This window comes from Aspergillus clavatus, genomic scaffold, assembly GCF_000002715.2.
Source record: "Aspergillus clavatus NRRL 1 1099423829798 genomic scaffold, whole genome shotgun sequence".
Lineage (NCBI taxonomy): Eukaryota > Fungi > Ascomycota > Eurotiomycetes > Eurotiales > Aspergillaceae > Aspergillus > Aspergillus clavatus.
In genome coordinates this window covers 62357-80058 of record NW_001517101.1, presented here as the reverse complement: position 1 = coordinate 80058, position 17702 = coordinate 62357, and the positions used below count along the sequence as shown (strand labels likewise).

At 50.8% G+C, this 17702-nt stretch overlaps 7 protein-coding genes across 7 annotated transcripts, besides 6 other annotated features; 3 read left to right on the top strand and 4 right to left on the bottom strand.

The window, feature by feature from the left end:
* Positions 1-3772, top strand: ACLA_088300 (WW domain protein; the record flags this gene model as incomplete). The annotated part of the gene is made up of 3 exons (XM_001272566.1): positions 1-2501; positions 2556-3162; positions 3230-3772. The coding sequence occupies 3 exons, from the start codon at positions 1-3 to the stop codon at positions 3770-3772; spliced, it is 3651 nt and encodes a 1216-aa protein (XP_001272567.1).
* Positions 866-895: a microsatellite.
* A 616-nt stretch (positions 3773-4388) lies between the features above and the next one.
* Positions 4389-5665, bottom strand: ACLA_088290 (lipase family protein; the record flags this gene model as incomplete). The annotated part of the gene is made up of 2 exons (XM_001272565.1): positions 4389-5351; positions 5417-5665. The coding sequence occupies 2 exons, from the start codon at positions 5663-5665 to the stop codon at positions 4389-4391; spliced, it is 1212 nt and encodes a 403-aa protein (XP_001272566.1).
* A 559-nt stretch (positions 5666-6224) lies between these two features.
* ACLA_088280 (WD40 repeat domain-containing protein) lies at positions 6225-7514 on the bottom strand (the record flags this gene model as incomplete). The annotated part of the gene is made up of 4 exons (XM_001272564.1): positions 6225-6265; positions 6332-6572; positions 6637-7223; positions 7292-7514. The coding sequence occupies 4 exons, from the start codon at positions 7512-7514 to the stop codon at positions 6225-6227; spliced, it is 1092 nt and encodes a 363-aa protein (XP_001272565.1).
* Positions 7515-7848: 334 nt separating this feature from the next.
* On the top strand, positions 7849-8549 carry ACLA_088270 (U2 snRNP complex subunit MSL1; the record flags this gene model as incomplete). Its single annotated transcript, XM_001272563.1, has 3 exons — positions 7849-7922; positions 7982-8195; positions 8253-8549. The coding sequence occupies 3 exons, from the start codon at positions 7849-7851 to the stop codon at positions 8547-8549; spliced, it is 585 nt and encodes a 194-aa protein (XP_001272564.1).
* Positions 8550-9214: 665 nt separating this feature from the next.
* Positions 9215-9623, bottom strand: ACLA_088260 (uncharacterized protein; the record flags this gene model as incomplete). The annotated part of the gene is made up of 2 exons (XM_001272562.1): positions 9215-9289; positions 9471-9623. 2 exons carry the CDS (start codon positions 9621-9623, stop codon positions 9215-9217), a joined length of 228 nt encoding a protein of 75 aa, XP_001272563.1.
* Positions 9358-9392: a microsatellite.
* Positions 9359-9392: a microsatellite.
* Positions 9624-10700: 1077 nt separating the features above from the next.
* Positions 10701-10724: a microsatellite.
* A 466-nt stretch (positions 10725-11190) lies between these two features.
* Positions 11191-11216: a microsatellite.
* Positions 11217-12278: 1062 nt separating this feature from the next.
* ACLA_088250 (uncharacterized protein) lies at positions 12279-14378 on the top strand (the record flags this gene model as incomplete). The annotated part of the gene is made up of 1 exon (XM_001272561.1): positions 12279-14378. One exon carries the CDS (start codon positions 12279-12281, stop codon positions 14376-14378), a length of 2100 nt encoding a protein of 699 aa, XP_001272562.1.
* Positions 14379-15410: 1032 nt separating this feature from the next.
* Positions 15411-15434: a microsatellite.
* Positions 15435-15991: 557 nt separating this feature from the next.
* Positions 15992-16573, bottom strand: ACLA_088240 (Hsp20/alpha crystallin family protein; the record flags this gene model as incomplete). Its single annotated transcript, XM_001272560.1, has 1 exon — positions 15992-16573. One exon carries the CDS (start codon positions 16571-16573, stop codon positions 15992-15994), a length of 582 nt encoding a protein of 193 aa, XP_001272561.1.
* Between the last annotated feature and the right edge of the window lie 1129 nt (positions 16574-17702).

Genomic DNA, 17702 nt, shown 5'->3' with positions numbered 1-17702 from the left:
ATGAACCCCAGCTATACCCGTCAGGATAACCCTTCTGAGGAAGAGCTGTTCCTCAATACCTCGAATCGACCGCCAACAGAGTCACCTGTGGTTGGGCCTTTGCGGTTCAATAAACGAGAGACTCCCTCACCCGCGCCCCTCCCATATCCCGATGACCGTCCCCGTGTGTCACACATGCGCAGTTCGTCGAGTTCTACCGGTTCGAGTCCAACGGTTGAAGCTGGGCGACATGGATCTCCCGTCTCATACGTAAACAACGGGCCGTCGATGCCGGCGGGGTCTAGCGCAACAAGACCGACGGAGTATCCAGCAGCTCTGCGACCGCGGGACGGTCGTGAGCCTAAGCCTGCCACTCTGGCGGAAAGACGGGGGAACAGCATCCCCAAACCACTGCCCGAATCGCCGGGTCCTGAAGCGCCCGACCGAGATGCTCTCTTTTCCCGAATGTACCAGCGTGCGCCCGCGCCTTTAGGGGCCGCATCGAATGGCGTCCAGGGCGAAAGTCATGCATATGCCGATTACCGACAACAGTACTGGCCACCTCCGCAACCCTCGACTCCATCCGCAACCTCGACTATACCTAGGCCACCGACGTCGCAGGGTCTACAGCCCCCCAACAGTGCAATCAATCGATTCAGTTCGACTGCATCCAACTCGACAACCCGTGCCCAGAGAGGCTCGCCTCCACCCCCGGAAACCCCTATCGTAGGGCCTGGTCAGCAACCTGGATCTGATATCGAGGCTCGGTATGCGGCTTCTGGTATTGCGGGCACTTCGACGCTCGCAGGACTGCACGCGCAGAGCGCTGCGGCTCAGAGACGGGCGGAACCGTATGCCGGCAAGCTGCCGAGAACTCAGCTTCAGCAGCCAGTCCAGCTAGTCCAGCCAGTCCAGCGGCCGTGGACACCAACGGAGCAGCCGGGTTCTCAGCCTCATGGGCCACCCACCGTTTACCAAGGTGCTGAAGCCGTAGGCGCACCGAATCCGCCTGCGAGCCCACTCCATCCGCCCCCGCCAGCCGCAGCAGCGCTTCCTCCCCCAGTGCAAAGCCAACAACCGCCGAGAGTACCGCTGAACGCGCTGGAGCAGGACCTCGAAAGAATGCGCATCAGCTCCTCGCCTCCGCCCGCGTACTCCAGTGTCTCTGGACCAGTCGCTCCCCAGAGTTATCCAATTGAAAAGCAGCGATTGCCAACCTCAGTGGCCCCTCCAGCTCTTGCCCCCGCCCATCCGGCGTCCATGCCTCCCACCAATGGTGCCGGAAGCGTGGCTCCTCCTAGTACTACCTCCGCGACTCCTCCGGCCGTCTCGCCACAGGATCATCCAGCATTTGCCAATGATCCTCGCCAGCAGTCCTCGGCTGGGCAATCCCCACAGAACAGCACTCCGGTCGGGCACTTACCAGTCTCTATTCAGAACGCCCAAGCCGCCGCGTTGGCTGGATCATCCACCTTACCTCCTGCGTCTCCGCCGCCGCTGCCCGAGGGCTGGATAGCCCATCTAGATGCGAATTCCGGGCAATACTACTATATTCATCTTCCTACCCAGTCAACGCAATGGGAGTTCCCCAAGGGGCCCACACCCCTGAACCTGAATGAGACTCCCCTGTCGCCTGTCGGAAGTGTTTATAGCAGTCATCCCTTGGCATCTCCCGGCTTGTCTGCCTTTGGGAAACCGCTGGCCTCCCCGGGCATTCCTCTCACTCCAGGTCTGGCACCTGGCTATGAGAGCCTGCAATCACCCGTCATGGCTGTCTTCAGTGGGCCGCCACCAAGCAGTGGAGTTGACCTTTACAAGACTGCTCCGACGAACGGCGTTTACTTTGGCCCTTATCTGCGGTATACAAATATGGATCTGGAGCGCGGTATCTGGCTTGGTTCAATTCTGCTGGTGACCGACGCTGCACAACCGCCAACAATCCATATCCACCAAAGTCTTGATCTCTCGCCCAACCCCCGGCAACTGAAACCGCTGAACATTGCGGTGCACCAGCGTTGGACTTTCTACAAGTACGAGGTCGATCTGCGTATGGAGGAGTCTGGTCCCGCCAAATGGACGTATGCGATCACATCGCACTTGGGCTGCACCCGGTATGAATTCCTGATCGCTGGCCGCTACGAGACCAATTGGCGCTTCGTTGCCACCTCCGGGAACGACTTCTCGCTCAATGTGAATGCGAATGAGCGGTCTCGCCTTGGAGGAGTCGGGTTTATGTGGAAGGATATCATGCAGAAACATAGCGAGATTGGGGGGTTCCATGCGCAGTTGTGCCTTGGAGGTCAGATCTACGCCGACCGGATGTGGAAGGAGATTCCATCCTTGAAGCAGTGGCTCGGGATTAGTGGCAAGGAGGCGCGCAAGAACGCCCCGTGGACGGCAGCACATGAGGAGGATGTTTCGCACGCCTACTTCCATTATTACACCAGCCATTTCGATCAACCGTATCTAAGGGAATCGTTTGCTCAGATCCCATATGTTTGCCAGATTGATGACCACGACATGTGAGTATCCCTGGGTGGGTTTCTGATCGCCGTACAGCAGACTAATTTCGTCAGCTTCGATGGATTCGGATCGTATCCGGAGCACATGCAGTTCTCAAACATGTTCAAGAACATTGGCCGGCTAGGTATTGAGATGTACCTACTCTTCCAGCATCACACGACGCTGGAAATTCTACGCCACGTTAGCACGGATGTGGATCTCTTCACAATCACTGGAACGGGCTGGCACTTTGTCAAGTTCCTCGGACCAGCGGTGGTCGTTGTCGGTGCCGACTGCCGGTCAGAACGGAATCCACACCAGGTCATCGCGGGACCAACGTATCAAGGCATTTTCCCCAAGGTCGCCATGTTGCCTCCATCGGTACAGCATTGCATCTGGATGCTCTCGGTCCCCATCATCTATCCCCGACTGGAAACTGCCGAGCACATTGCACACACCGTCGCGACGGGCAAGAGGGCGGTCACCGGTGCGTACAATGTGCTGGGCAAGGTTACCAGCTCTGTGGCGGGCGTGGTGGGCGCGAAGGATATGGTCGGTTCCGGATTCGACTCGGTCAAGCGGGCTGTGGGCAAGTCCGGCCTCATGGGTGGGATTCTGAGCCCGTTTGGAGAATTCGATCTGCTCGAGGAGCTGCGTGATCAATGGACGCATGAGTCTAAGGTACGTTTAAGAGCATTCGTCTGTTTGAATCGGGGTTGAACATTTCGGTGCTAATGCGACAACACAGGACCTGGAGAGGACATACCTGATCCGCACCCTGCAAGGCATTGCCCACCAGAAATCTCTCCGGATGACTTTCCTCTCCGGCGCGGTCAACGTCTGCGGCGCTGGACTCGTCCATGATCCGGCACACCCGAAAGACCACAAATCCATGTACCAGCTCATCTCGTCGGCCGTCGTCAACAGTCCTCCCCCGTCGTACATCATCAAGCTCCTCCACAGCAGCCACAAACCCCTGTACGTCCCCGCCAACGGGCATCGCTCCACCCCTTCGCAACCCACAGATACCAAGGAGGACATGATGGAGATCTTCCAGACGGACGTCGGCGGCCAGGCGCGCGAGTACCGCAAGCTCATGGGCCGCCGCAACTACATCGCCATCGTCGCCTACGACCCGGACGCCGTGAATCCCATGTATGGCCAGAACATGGGCCATGCCGGCGGTAAGCTCAATCTGGCCGTCGATTTCATGGTGCAGGGCGAGGGAACCTACGGGAATGTGGTCAAGTACGGACCGGTCATTGTGCCCAACCTGGAGCATGGGAAATGAGAGCGGTGCCGACAGTCGGTGGTACAGGGATCGTTAACTTCCCCCCCTTCGTCTATTGATGTGGTCTTATGATCGTTGATGACAGTCTCTTTATTTTATTTTATTTTTTCTCTTCGCTCTACTGCTCGTGTTATTTGTTGTTCTTCCATCATCGTGTTGAGATATACCATGTGTTCATAGCGTCGAGCTTAGATTTTCTCAAGTCTACATCTTGAATCAGCCATGCGTTCCTCTTGGATATCTCTGTTTGTCAAACGCGACACTGGATATCACTTAATACACCCGAAATCGCGGAACATACTGAGCGCGTCGCACAACGTGTGTGGTCTCATATGACCGACCCTCTGAAGTCCGATCGCCATCATCATAAAATACATGAGAATGATTGAAAACGAGAATAAGCCAGGGATCAAAAAATGCAATTTAGTGCTCAAAGGAGAAAAAAAAAGAAGAGACAGCACTATTCCCCCAGAGGAAGACTGGGCCAGCTCGATATCGCCCATACCTCGTCGCATGAGCAAGAAATAAACCCGAAACAAACACAATCGTTGTCATGACATACGTAGAAACATTATCCGTCTGAGGTGTATCGTCATAGAACCAGGGATTGCAAGCCTTAGCCCGTTGGATCACCGCCTGGGACGCAGAGTCCAAGCCGCCAGAAATAGTCGCGGTGGGCGAAGAACAGCTCCCACAGCCGGTATCTGGAGGGAATGGGGTTCCAGAACACACTGGGCGGTGTTTCCGACTTGCCGCGACCCTTGTTGTCGGAGATTGTACTATCCTGGGGGCTCTCGCTACCTGCTAAAATGGCTTGGAGAGACGAGTCTCCTCGTTTGGGTGGGGGTTGTGTTTGTGAAACTATGACATTCACCTTGTCCATCATCGCATCGATCGTTTGCTCTGCTCCTGCGATACACCGGTCGTCATGATCGCCCTGGCAGAGCTCCACGTCCTCAATGGCTGGCGGGAGATCCACCTTGGAGATGAAAATCTCCCCCGCGTGCATTTCATAGCCCCATTCCTGGAGTGGGAGGAGCGGTACAGGGTCATTGACATGGGTGACTTTTCGAAACTTCAGTGCTTGATCATCGAGCATTCTCCCCTGCCTCGCGACATCCAGGCCGAAAACTCGATCGAGGAACCGCGCAAACGCTTTATTCCCAACCTTGGGCTCGCCGAACGTGGTCACCTGCGGCTCCCAGCCCCTGAGCTGCATCTCGACACCGGCCAGCGCAGCAACCGCACCCCCAAGTGAGTGGCCTACCAGGATCAAGTCGTAATCCTGATATTGCTGCCTCGCCGCGGACACGTTCTCGAGAACGGTGGCGCGAGTGTTGGCCCACGAGGCCAGGAATCCAGAATGGACGGTGCAGTTCAAACATTGCGGTACTACAGACTGGTGATTGTCGCCGGGGTTATATGGCACGTATGCCTGGGGGTAAGCGGATAGATCGATGATCGTGTTTGCAATGGAGTAGGTACCGCGGAACGCCACGATGATGCGCTTTGCGGATGGGTGATGGGACAAAGCTATGTAGCCACAGGAATCGGAGAGGAAAGGGCCGGTATTCCATGTCTGAGGCGATGTAAACAATCAATGCCGAGTTCTCTCGTCGGATGATTGGAGATTTGTGGACCTACAGTGACCAGCTCAAAGCGTTGAAACTCTTTACAATAACTGAGACATTCAAACGGTTCCCAGACCCCAGTGGTTCCAACACAGTACGCGATGTCAACAATACGCGACAGTTCCTCCAGAGAGTCAAACAGTTCTCTAGAGGGGTGCCGTTTAGCTTGGTTGTCCGAGCCGGAGAAGCCATATGCGCCTACAGCAAGAGAGATTAAGCAGGCAATAATAATAACAGAAGACACGATATATGAACAGATCATCGTCGAATAGGTATCTTCATACCAGATATCTGAAGCCCGGAGACTAGGCAGCGCCCTCGCTGGAATTTTGCTGCATCACTGCACTGCAATAATCGCAATCCTTATGCTCCGAGACTCACGGGGTCGGTGAACAAGGAAATGCAACGCGTGATAGAGCCAGTCAGCCACTGACGTTAAGAATCCGGGGTAGTCAGGTGATTTGCATCCCCAATTAGGACTAGTGACAGCTTGGATTACCGATCTAGGCCACGTACCACTCCCCAGGCACCCAGGCATCCAGACCTTGAAAGTCTATCTCATGAAAAAGGGAAATGATGGGCGTTCCTGAGGATGTGGTAAAGTCCTACAGACTTGAGCGGTCGAATGGGAGCTTTGATCTTCTACTACAGTGAGTTGGACAAGTAATTGTGTGTAATCAATTATGTTCAAGAACATTTCTATGTGACCATTGTGCAGTTGATCAGAGTGCCAGACTTTGATCACGGAGAAGTGGGCAAGGTGCAGATACGGAGTATTATTCAGCCTTATAGTTGAGTTAGCCCGAGTCAGTTCACCAAGCCTAGATGGCCCAGACAACGACACGACCATCAACACCGCTCGCTATGGCATAATTGTTAGTCTTCTATAGCACGGTATCACCACGTTAGAAGAGTCTGCATAACTTACTACTAAACTTGCTGACAGCGCCATCAGCCTCTTCGTAGACCCTGATCGTGTTAATGGTGTTCTGGTGGACAGTCTTGAGCTGCGTGTCCGCCTGAGCCTGACCCTTGAGGTCCATTTGACGGAACATGTTGAGGGCAGATTCCTCTCGCACGCTGCCGGCACCTCCTCCTGTCTTGCTCTCAATAGCTCCTGTCAGTTCCCATCCATTCTCATCACCACGGAAGCGGAATGGCTCGCAATCCTTTTGAGAGTTAGCACACAATGCGTTTGTTTTCTGCGGCGGGAATCGTTCGTTGGGGACTTACATGACCGGCCGCAATGATCTCATTCTCTCCATTCCAAATCAAGCTATTGAACGGCAGAAGACGAGTAGTGATATTCAACATAGCCCGAGGAGGCTGTTCGGGGGCACTGGGGTAAATAACGGTGACACTGCTATCATGGGCAGTGAAAGCAAGAGCGTTTCCACTTGGGGAAAAACAGACGCCCTGAATCCATCCGGCCGAGTCATTAAGGTACTCTCCACAAATTGTGTTGAACGGGAGACGTTCTCCCCAGGCACTTGGCTCCGGACGAGTGTCGACTCCCTTGATGAAGCTAGAGAACACTCTGGCGTGAGAGTCTGTCGATCCGGCGGCCAGCAAAACAGAGTTCGGATGCCAGGCGAGAGTTGTGATGGTGCTTCGAATGGGCTTCTTCAAGTGCTTCGAGATCCACCAGTCGTTCTCCTCCTCGAAGTAACATACTGCGATGACACGGGCTCCGGAGCCGACGGCAAACTTTTGCTCCGAAGGTGACCAGCGCACAAATGTCGCAGCTCTGTTGATACGAAGAAGAACCAAAGTGGGTTTCCAGCCTGACGGAGTATGCTCCCAAACGTAGGCATTACGGTCTGTAATCGGAAGGCTCGGTCAGCCGCTGCTATAGTTCAATTGGATGCGGGGTGTAGATGTGGTATACCCTGCGAGCAAGTGACAATGCGACCGCTGTTGGGAGCAATATCAACGCTTGTTACAATCTTCTCATGACCCTTGAGTTCGTCGGTCAAGGAAAACTTGTTGCCTGACCGCTGATAAAGCTCGACATTGTTCTCCCGTGCAACAGCAAGAGTGTTCCGGTCGCTGGAAAAGGAGTGGTCCGCAATTGGGCTGTGAAACAAATGATGGACTTCAGGGGCAGCCATCTTATAAAGAATGACAGGAGGAGCTCTCTACTGTCGTATAAGTTTGAATTTCTGGTTGTATGAGGGGCCTGGGCTCGTTGTAGATAGTTGATTTATGTCTGTCTAGATGGGAGCTCAACCCCGAGCAGGACCAGGGGGCTTGGGCCGATGACGCGGGCGGAACCATTAGGTAATAGTTCACGTGATTTGGAAGAGCTAGGTGGAAAAAGGCGAGCGAATGGTGTCGATGCAACAGAACGCGCTCAAGATATTCCATCACGAGTCCTCTCATAGCCTCGTCTTGTGAATACTTTTCTTGCATTCCTTGCGTCAGTTCTTCTAGGCTTATTGAACAATGTCTACAAAAGCGATTCCTGCGCGTGGTGTTAACCAAAGCAAATCTCTCCCTGCTGGTTTACCAAATCAAACGTTAGTCTTAGAGAACCCCTACTCCTCTTGCGATTCGCATCTTCTGACAGGAAAGATAGGCTTTACTGTACAAACCTCCCTGACAAGCTTCGCAAGTATGACTTACGACTTTCGCTGTATACACTTTTCTCCACCTACGGCACTGTCCTGGATGTGGTGGCTATGAAGACAGAGAAAATGCGTGGTCAAGCACACATTGTCTTCAAGGATGTCCAAGCAAGCACACAGGCGATGCGCGCGCTACAAGGGTTTGATTTTTTTGGAAAGGAGATGGTGAGAGTTCCACTTGAGATCATGTTGCCGTTTGTTGCTAACGAATCGGGGTTTTAGAAAATCGTCTATGCCAAAGGCTCTTCGGATGTCATTGCCAGATTACGAGGGACTTATAACGCCCCGACAACAGCTGCTGCCCAGGCTGGCAATGCCTCCACGGATCTCCAGAAATCGATCTTCAGCGGTCCGCCTGGATCCACGGCATTGCCCTCGAAACCTACGGGAGAGGTTAACGGCGAGGTCCCAGCAGCCCATGGGATCAAGCGACCCCGTGAGGAAGAGAGCGACGAAGAGGAGGCACCCATGGACGAGGATAGCGATGTCCCTATGGAAGCCTCATCTGATGAAGATTAAACGCATGTTTCACTTGCGGTCAGGCCGAGGGTCCGGGAGTAGGGCTCAAGGAACCACCCAAAAACGCTATCTGCTCCAAACCTGCTCTTGATCATTGCCCTGAGAAGTCTTGAGCACCCGCGCTTGCGAAAATTTCGTACGGCAGATGAAGACCGAGGCAATTGCCTACCAAGCCGAGCCAGATGAGGAGGTACATCTCGGGAGTGACCTTCCGCCACCCTGCAATCTGCGTCATGGCATCTGCAGTGTTGCACGGGTGCACAAAAAAAGCCGGACCACCAGATTCAGGATGATACTACGGAATTGTGAGCTCTGCGACGATTTGTTCTGTGAAAGCGCCTGCACATACGCCGAGACTAATACCACCCATGACACCCACACTTTGCATTTGCTTCCTAAATTGGTCCGGTACCAAATGTTGATAGACTGAGTCTATTCCTAGCGGCTGTGGAGGGTTGTCCGATCGGATTATGAAGTATAGAACGGGGACGCGATATACAGGGGACAGAAGGATATCATATTCTACCTGTAGGCTGGAATTGAGATTGAGTGTACGAACCAGAGCTTCCTAAGTTCGCCTGTCAGATCATCGCACAGATAGAAAATAGGAGTACAATCTCGACGAACAGGATCATCTTCGCTCAATTCCGGTTCTTCAGAGACGTTTATTCCTGGTAGAACATTGTTCGTCTGTTCAGCACTGGTGTCTTGAAGAGTCCGGGAGAATTTGAGACCGCCACCTGTAGCCTAATATGCAAGAGAGAGCCGGCAAAAATGATGAGGTTAGAAGAGAGCTTTGTTTTTTCCCAAAAAAAAAAAAAAAAAAAAAAAAAAAAAAAAAAAGGGATCACGTTCGGGTTCTCTCTTTGAAGATAGGTCGATCCGCGCTCAGCATCATCCTCACAGAGAGACAGTCCTTACCTGCTGCATAAGCCTGATGGAGGAGTAGCCCAGACGGGCAGGGTCGGCGATTCCATCAAGTCGACTCGACAAAGCGCAACAGGCGCTCCAGAATTCCTCGAGGGTGAGAAAAGGAAAGGCCGACAGGGTGGCCAAGCTGGAGGATATCGCCATTCAGCTGACAAGCTGGCAGAGAGGACGCGGTGTATCCCGATGTGGTACCTTACCACCAGGGAGGTTACCTGTATGCCGAGCCAGGACGATTGCAGGAGTTCTCTTACACTAGTACGTTGCAGCGCGAATTCCAGCTGTCGGGTACACCGACTCGGTTGGCTAGGACGCGTTCAGAGCTTCAGGCCGATCCCTACCTCAGTCGATAGGTATCTAGAAAGCTTATTATTGTTTGCAGATGGGTGGACTTGGGCCGTATGTCTCAAGCGAGATCACCAGAGTTTTTCAAGAAGCGCGTATGTGAGTACTGTAAACTCCGGATTAGGGAATCTTCAAGAGCGGTAAGTGTTGAATGAGATAAGTTTTGGTTGGTACATGAAGCAGCCAACTTAGTACCTAGTGATCTATCTCATGGGGTAGAAATAATTGGCTATGGAGTATGGGATGATCATCTCAAGGATGTATCTACCTAGTAAAGTACTATCTAATGCTACTTACTACTACGTAGATAGCAAGTACTTAGCACACCGGAAGTAGTTACATAGGTATTGTCTATGGAAGTACCTAGGTAATTGTGTGATGGGTTTGACGAGATGATTGGACTGATGGACTATGAGCTGAGTCAGTCAACCTGCGCTGCTGTTTGCGGCAACTCAACTACATCGTACGGATACAGATACATACTACTACTAAGTAAGGTAGAGATATGTTTTTATCACCTCTAAGATCATAGGTAATAGTAACTGGGTGACAGTGTTGGCCGAACTCTCTCAGTCCTCCAGTTTTCAGAAAATCCAGTGTCCACTCAACAAGACTTGGTAGAGAACAATAACCGCCAGTTCCAACTTTCAGAGAGTCCCAAGTCCCAAGTCCCAAGAGTCCTAGTAGGCTCTAAGCAAGTAAAGGGCTAAAAGCCCCTACCTACCTATCAAGGTACCGGAGAACTAGTGAGAGGTGCATGATTCTGATTCGATCAGAACAAACTGGATGTTCTTGATACTTGATAGTCGTTACCAAGGATCCACTCCCCTGTCCATAGGACTAGGAGTCTAGGAGACTAGGCGTACCATAACATGGCCGCCTCTTGAAGCCTCTTGAAGCCTCAGAACTTAGAAGCCTCAGAAGTCAAGAAGGCTCAGATACTCAAGTGCTCTCAGCCTCTCAGCCTCCAGTAGTCTCTATTGTCCGTCCGCGTCCGGCGATGATGTCGTGTTTCTCCATCCCCAACAACCTTGAGACTAAATCTCGTCCAGTATCAAATTCCCCTCCACCTCGGACTTTTCCCTGGAAATTGATGAAAATCCCACGATACTTTGCTTGCCCTTGGTTACAGGGAAAGCCACCTCAATTCCGTATCCATCAGTACCATACTTACTATACCTACCCAGTTAGTTAGGTTGTATCTACCTAGCCCAAATAATCCCGAATCATACAATGTCCTTGTCACTTGTCAGACAGTGCCTTTCCAACGCTCTCCGACTGGGTCCAACGAACTAACTACTAACTCTCTAAGTACTCCATGCGAGTACTGCCAATCCGTGGCCCGCATAATAAATAAATAATATTTATTATTGATTGATTGATTGATTAATTGATACTCTCAAGTACAACCTGCTGCTACAACTGTCTCGACCGGGTCTAAAATTCTAAACGCATTCGTCATGATTGTGTATTCTTTGCATCCTCTGTGCTCATGGCGACTGATGGCAGTGCATCTCTTGCTCCACCTCGTCTATCGATCTTAAGAGATCCTCTCCTCCTACTCCCCCATTGTCAACTACCTAATTCCCAATCATTGCAGGGCAATTGTTCTCTGCTTTTCTCCCCGGTGTCCTTTGTCTGTTTCGTTTGCTTGTTTTTATTTTTTGACACACAAGGGGTCCTCCGTGTACAAAAAGTATTCTGGATCTGGTCCTTGTTGATGAATTGCTCTGCTTTGGTTGATTGACTGATACCCTGTTCCCTGCCTCACACTCGAATAGTTTCAGGATTCTTCTCTTTTTGTCGGATAGCTCGGCTTGGATCTTGTTTTCTTGGTCGCATCTGTGCGTCTCTGTACCTCGAGAGTCGGGCGGTCGTGTCTTCTTGACACGCGCAATTCGAGCCCCCCCCCCCCCTATAAATATTTGTTTAGCCTTCATCGTTGTCCTTCTTTCTTTGACAGCCGAAACCTGGTGATCAATCGATCGCAGTGGGCCCAGATTTGGATCGACACTTGAACCCGGCCTGGCGCCAAATTGCTAAAGCATATAACGGCGACGGCTTCCAGATCAAGCCATTGTATCCCCGGCGACGAAATTGACTGAGGGACTCCATCGCGCCCCCAGTGTTGCTGGCTTACTGGCTTGTTGCTAGCTTGGTTGGTTGTCGTTTTAGGCTTCCCTGACAGCTCTGAGCTGTGGAGATCAGGGACGATCGGTGTTGGAGAATCCAGTTCTCTTTATTTGCTGTCACGATTACGACATCGCTTTGGCTCGATCGTCTCCAAATCGATATTTATCTCCAAAAGCTACCCAGCTTCCTGGGACAAGCTGTCTTGAACCCCATCAAACCATTGCCTGACCCTTTCCAACCGAAATTATCCATGTCTTTTATGCGCCGTTATTGAATTCTGAGAAGCATTTCTCGGCCTATACGCTTTCTCACGACCAGCAAGTCATGGGGAGCTTCCATTCAATTCAGAGCAAGGATGAGCGCCGGCGCGCCAATCGTCTTTCAAAACCCCCAACCAGCAAAACCGTCATAAGCTCTACGACCTCCAGTTCGCCCCGTGCGGCTGCGGCGGTTGCGGCCGAATCCCCTACCTGGCAAAACCCCTGGACCGGAACCACGATTCCAATCAGTCCTCCGAGCAATGACTATCACGCGCAGAGGTCGCGATCACTCCCGTCCGCTTCGGCCCAGTCTGAAGTACCATGGAGCATTGCGAAAGGGACCAGAACAAGCTCGATTGTCATCGAAGAGACAGACGAATCATTACCTCAGTCTCCGGGTTCGAACTTCAATGCTTCAACAATCCCGAACAGACGTGCGTCATTCCGACCCTCTAGGCAGACGCCACTCCGCACAGCAACACTCCACAGTTACCACCATTCGACACAGCTTCGATCCGACGAGCCGGTGAGATCCTACTCACTGCATTCGCTTCCTACCAAGGCCGCGGGCACGATGCATGACCAGGCCCTCGAAGACGCAACCTCCTCCAACACACATTTTATGGTGGATAATCAAGGATTCTCCCTGATGCGCCGGCGTTCGCTTCTTACACGACCCGGTGTTGCGACTAGACGGTCTACAAGAAGTGCAACACAAAGGATTCCGCCTCCAATTGACCAGGAACACGAGTCTCATTTTCAGCCTCCTGGTTATTCTCACTTATACCCTCAATCGCCACTCACCAATGTGAACGATGGCGTTTGGGCGCCTTCCACCACCCAGCTTCGCCCACCTACTCCCACCGAATCGGAGTATACACACCTGGGTAATCTAAAGCTTGGATCTTTACGAGTTGTGAATGGTTCTGTATCACCGTGCCCAAGTGATCGATCTCAGATTGATCAGACTACAAGCCCAGAGATCAAAGACGGCTTTGTGCAGACCACAGACTCACGGCATCTCCATCGCGCCAATCAAGATGGAATCACCCAGGATCGAGTCTCGAAAGCAGCGGAAGATATGTCAATGCACTCTCGCTGTGGAGATGTGGCGCATTTACAAAATGCCTCAGCCAGAAATTCAGCGAAGAAGCCTTCCGGATCCTTCTTAAGGATTTCACCTCTTTCTGAATTGAGAGAATACGAAGACGTTCCCGCAAGTCCTTTCTCATTTGAGAAGTCACCTACAACTACTCTTCACTCTGGTCAGCACTCATCTCTGTTCCTCGAGGATGAGGGCATATCGGTCCTGGATGAGGAAGAAGCCTTTGACCACCAGCGAATGGAATTTATTGCAGAAAGTTCCTTCGCAGCAAGACCAGCAAGGTTACACAAAAAAGCAGATAGTGGCTATAGTTCTGCGACATCAGTTCGCTCGCTGCAAGACGGCCGTTCTCGCGCCTCTACTGATTCACAAGGGTCAACCCGTCAATCGTCTGACTATCGCTGGTCCACATTCGGGAACATCTCCAAAAATGACTCTTGCGAAGTTGGAACCCAGCTTCCCATGCATCGCCATCTCAGTCTTCAAGGTTCCAGGACGAGTTTCGTGACTGAACAGAATGGTTGGCCGCAGAGTACAAGTACACTGTGCCATGAACCCCAGCAGATTATCTACAATGGCCGCATAAGAAGTTTATCAAACTCTGGTCCTTACCCACCCGCAAGGTTCATTTATCAACCTCAATACTGTGCGCAGTTGCGGGACAACCATCCTGCTACAGATCACACGCATTGCTCTCCCATACGCCGAACAGAGGAGGGCCAACAAATGAGCGGGCTTCTCAAGTCCGCATCAGAAACCAACATTGCACAGAACAGCTTCAACTCCAAAAAAGGTCGTGCTTCGCGTCCATACAAAAAGACATCAGCCAGAGTGTGGTCCCAGCGGCCGGGGATCGAGGCTCCCCCACTACCAGCATTTCCCATCCCTCAGAAGTTTGAGGATCAGGAAAGCTACGATGAGAAAAGTTCTGGGATGGAACCAGCACGCGGTAGAACCCGAAACCGGAGCATTGAGTTCCAGCATCGCAAGATGACAAAACTGCAAGCCCAGAAACGGCCAGACTTCCACCTGGCAAACTCGCCTGTGTTGTTCAAATGACTCTTTGAGTCATTTACCCATTCATTTTTGAGCCGGTGAATGCATTATGCTATACCATCTATATTCCTTTGATGGATTTCCTTGATCTTCTGAATGATGACTTTGGCAATCGGAGCCAGTTCGACTACCTCTTTCATTTTTTCCATTCTTTATTTCCTGCATACGTCGGACCAATTTTCTATGTTCTTGGGAGTTCAATACCCTTTGATATCATGGTGGTAATCTGCTATTATTTCTCCATTCCTTGTTCCTTTTTTCATCTACTTCTATTAACGCCCTATGGTCATTTATCTTCATTCATTTCTTTCAACCTATATAGGTCATACATATCCTATGGATCCCAGTCCACATTGTGCAAGATTTTTTATGTTTTCCTTTCTCCCATTATGTTCATCCTATTCCTGCCTTTACTGATTTTTTTTTTCTCCCTCTCACTCTTCATTGTATGAAGAGCAAAATTATGGTTGACAGATCCTTGAGAGATCTACTGCTCTGTGACCTTCTGACGATACCCTCCCCATCTTGGGAATTTTCTTTTTCCTTTCTTTTTATTTTTTTTTTTATATGGAAAGCTGTGATATAGCGGTGAAGTACGCTGTTCCTCATGTTTGAACGGACTTATCTAAGAAAAATAACCTGTTGATGATGTACGAATAGTATGAAGCATGATATGTAGTATGAGTTGCTCTATGAATTAAAGTTCCATGCACTGAATCTTCCTGTATGTGACGCAGATCGGCTAAAAAGGTCCCCCTAGACCTCAAGATCTCCCAAGAATGCATAATTCTAGCGAGACGTTTCCATGCATTGCATGAGGGGCGAACATCCATGCTCGAGACCTCGCTCCAGCCGGATACATCAACACGGGCATGCACTCAGACGTGTCAACAACACAGCGCATCAAGTGTGCCGCTGCGCCCATCAAAATGACTGCAGAGAAGAAAAGAGAATGAAACGGTAAGCCACCTGTTTTGATGAAGGGAAAGACGATACGGGCCTTAGGAAAATCCTATTTTACCTCTGTCCATAATTCTGCTCACTCTGCTCACTCTGCTCGAAGTAAGGGATTCATGTCCCACGTACCCTTCAGCCAGCCGTGTTTGATACCTAACATGCGCAATTTGATCCCAGATCGACACTATTTGTTGTCAGTGGGGATCAGGTATCTATCTATATGTACTTGCAACATGTGTAATCATGTCCTGAGAGGCTCATACATCTTGTTACACAAGACAAATACTACTTGATTAGTTTAGGTGGATTTAGGATGTCTAAAGGGATATTTTGTATAGGGAGAACCCTCGTGTTGCAGGATAATCTTGGTACGACTACAGCCATTTCAGGAATAGAGTAATATCATCATATGAATTGTTCCGTGTCGAGGTCATAGCAATTAGTATTATACATCCCACGTGTTACCAACCAGTAAACCAGTTAAATCAGAAGAATCCCGAGTAAGAAACAGTGCCGCTGCGAACATAATCCATGAGAAAGTTGAAACAACCACAGCATGTCAATCATTGCATATCATCGTTAGGCCAGCCAAGGATGTTGGACGAGGACAACCGCAGTGAAGAACAAAGACAAGAGTCGTGAGCTGCTGCGTATGACCTTTATTCGATGCGAATCTTCTTCAGCTTCGGGGCGGGCTCTTTCGGAACGACGATCGAGAGGATTCCGTTTCTCAAATTTGCCTTGACGCCTTCCTGGTCCACTCTGGCTGGGAAGGAGAAGACTCTCTGAAACTCGCCAATTGAGCGCTCGGAGGCCCAGAACTTGAACGCGGGCTGACAGTGGGATTGGGCGACGGCGCGCTCAGAAGGCTCAGCGGGGGAGCTGGTGGTGGATGAAGCATCCCCGTCCTCGGTGTCGTCTTCGACTGTGGGTTGACGAGACTTTGACGACGAGCTGTCGTCGGTGATCTCGGAGTTGGTTTTGCTGTAGTTGCGCTCCACGCGGCCTTTGATCACAAGAGTCTGGGGATCGCTGAACTCAATTTCGATGTCACTCTGATTAACCCCGGGAAGTTCTCCGTCAAGTCGGTATCCGTCCTTGAGCTCGCACACATCGAACTTTGGTGTAAATGTGCGGACGGGAGTCACTTTGCTCTTGGGGCGATAGGAGCGATGGGTATCGTAGTCGTCCAAGAGGTGGAACAAGGGAGCCAAGTCACTTGACAAGTGCGAGAAAGGCATCTTGATTGGTAAAAATTGGCAAGGAGTAGTAGAGGATTGGTGTTAAGAGAGTTGAAGGAGCCTGGATGGTAAACTAAACTATCTTGCTTGGTTCTTTGACTGATTGTGTGTCTGGGGAATCTGAGAAGTGAATGCATAGGAACGAGTTCCTGGATGTGGTTTTAAATTCCTGATATGATCTTCTAGAATATCCTAGTATATCCATGGTATCATTACTCAACAAACAACGGCATATACGGGTTGTTTCTGGAATCGACGAGATGAGATCTCTGAACAGCTCTTGATGCTTCGATAATCAGGAGGTTTGTTAATGATTTTTGGAAAGAACCGGAACCTTCGATGACTTCGGGGATATCACGTGATCTTCTTCGTGGGAAGTCAATAATCCCATCAGCACAGGACGCCATCAGTTGGGTTTCATTAAAACACCCATTGAAGACTCGCTCATGAATGGCCAGATCTCTCATTTAGAAATGTGTCAAGTCAACAGCTGAGGAAAGCTGGAAGTGTGCGCCGTGCGGCGATCCAGCGATCACCGGATGCTTCGTATCGCCGGGGATGAGTAGATCTCCAATTGTCTGTTTCCCTTGCGCAACAGATATTCTATCGCGTTGAAATCTTTCTTGCTAAGGGACCTATGCTTCTGAAATTCTGCTCTATGGAAGAGTCAGCACATTGATCGTCGTCAAGAGACAATGGAGTTCTCTTTTTGTGGAAAGATGCAGAAACCGAAATTGACACACCTTGCGTACGCCTTGAAGTTACTCCTCGTTTCCTACAGCGTCGGTTCGATTTTAATCAGCCAAGAGATGTCATGGAGAAATATGTGAGCCGGCTCAAGTCTTTGGTATCAATATCACCACAACTTTGGAGGAAGCTTACAGCAGGCTTTTTTCCGACCTCCCTTAAGCACTTTCGATACAGTGACAAGACTTCTCGCTGAAGACCAGATAGACGGGCCATGATCAGTTGACGTGGATTCGCCCTCAGCAGGATAGGAATCTGCAGTCCAGTATCTAATTTTCAAAAATGTAAACCCGAGGTCGAATTAATTGCCGGACTTCCATATTGCGTCGATATCGGGATGGACCACGGTTACTCAGCCGAGCTCTTCGAGTTCTTCCAAATG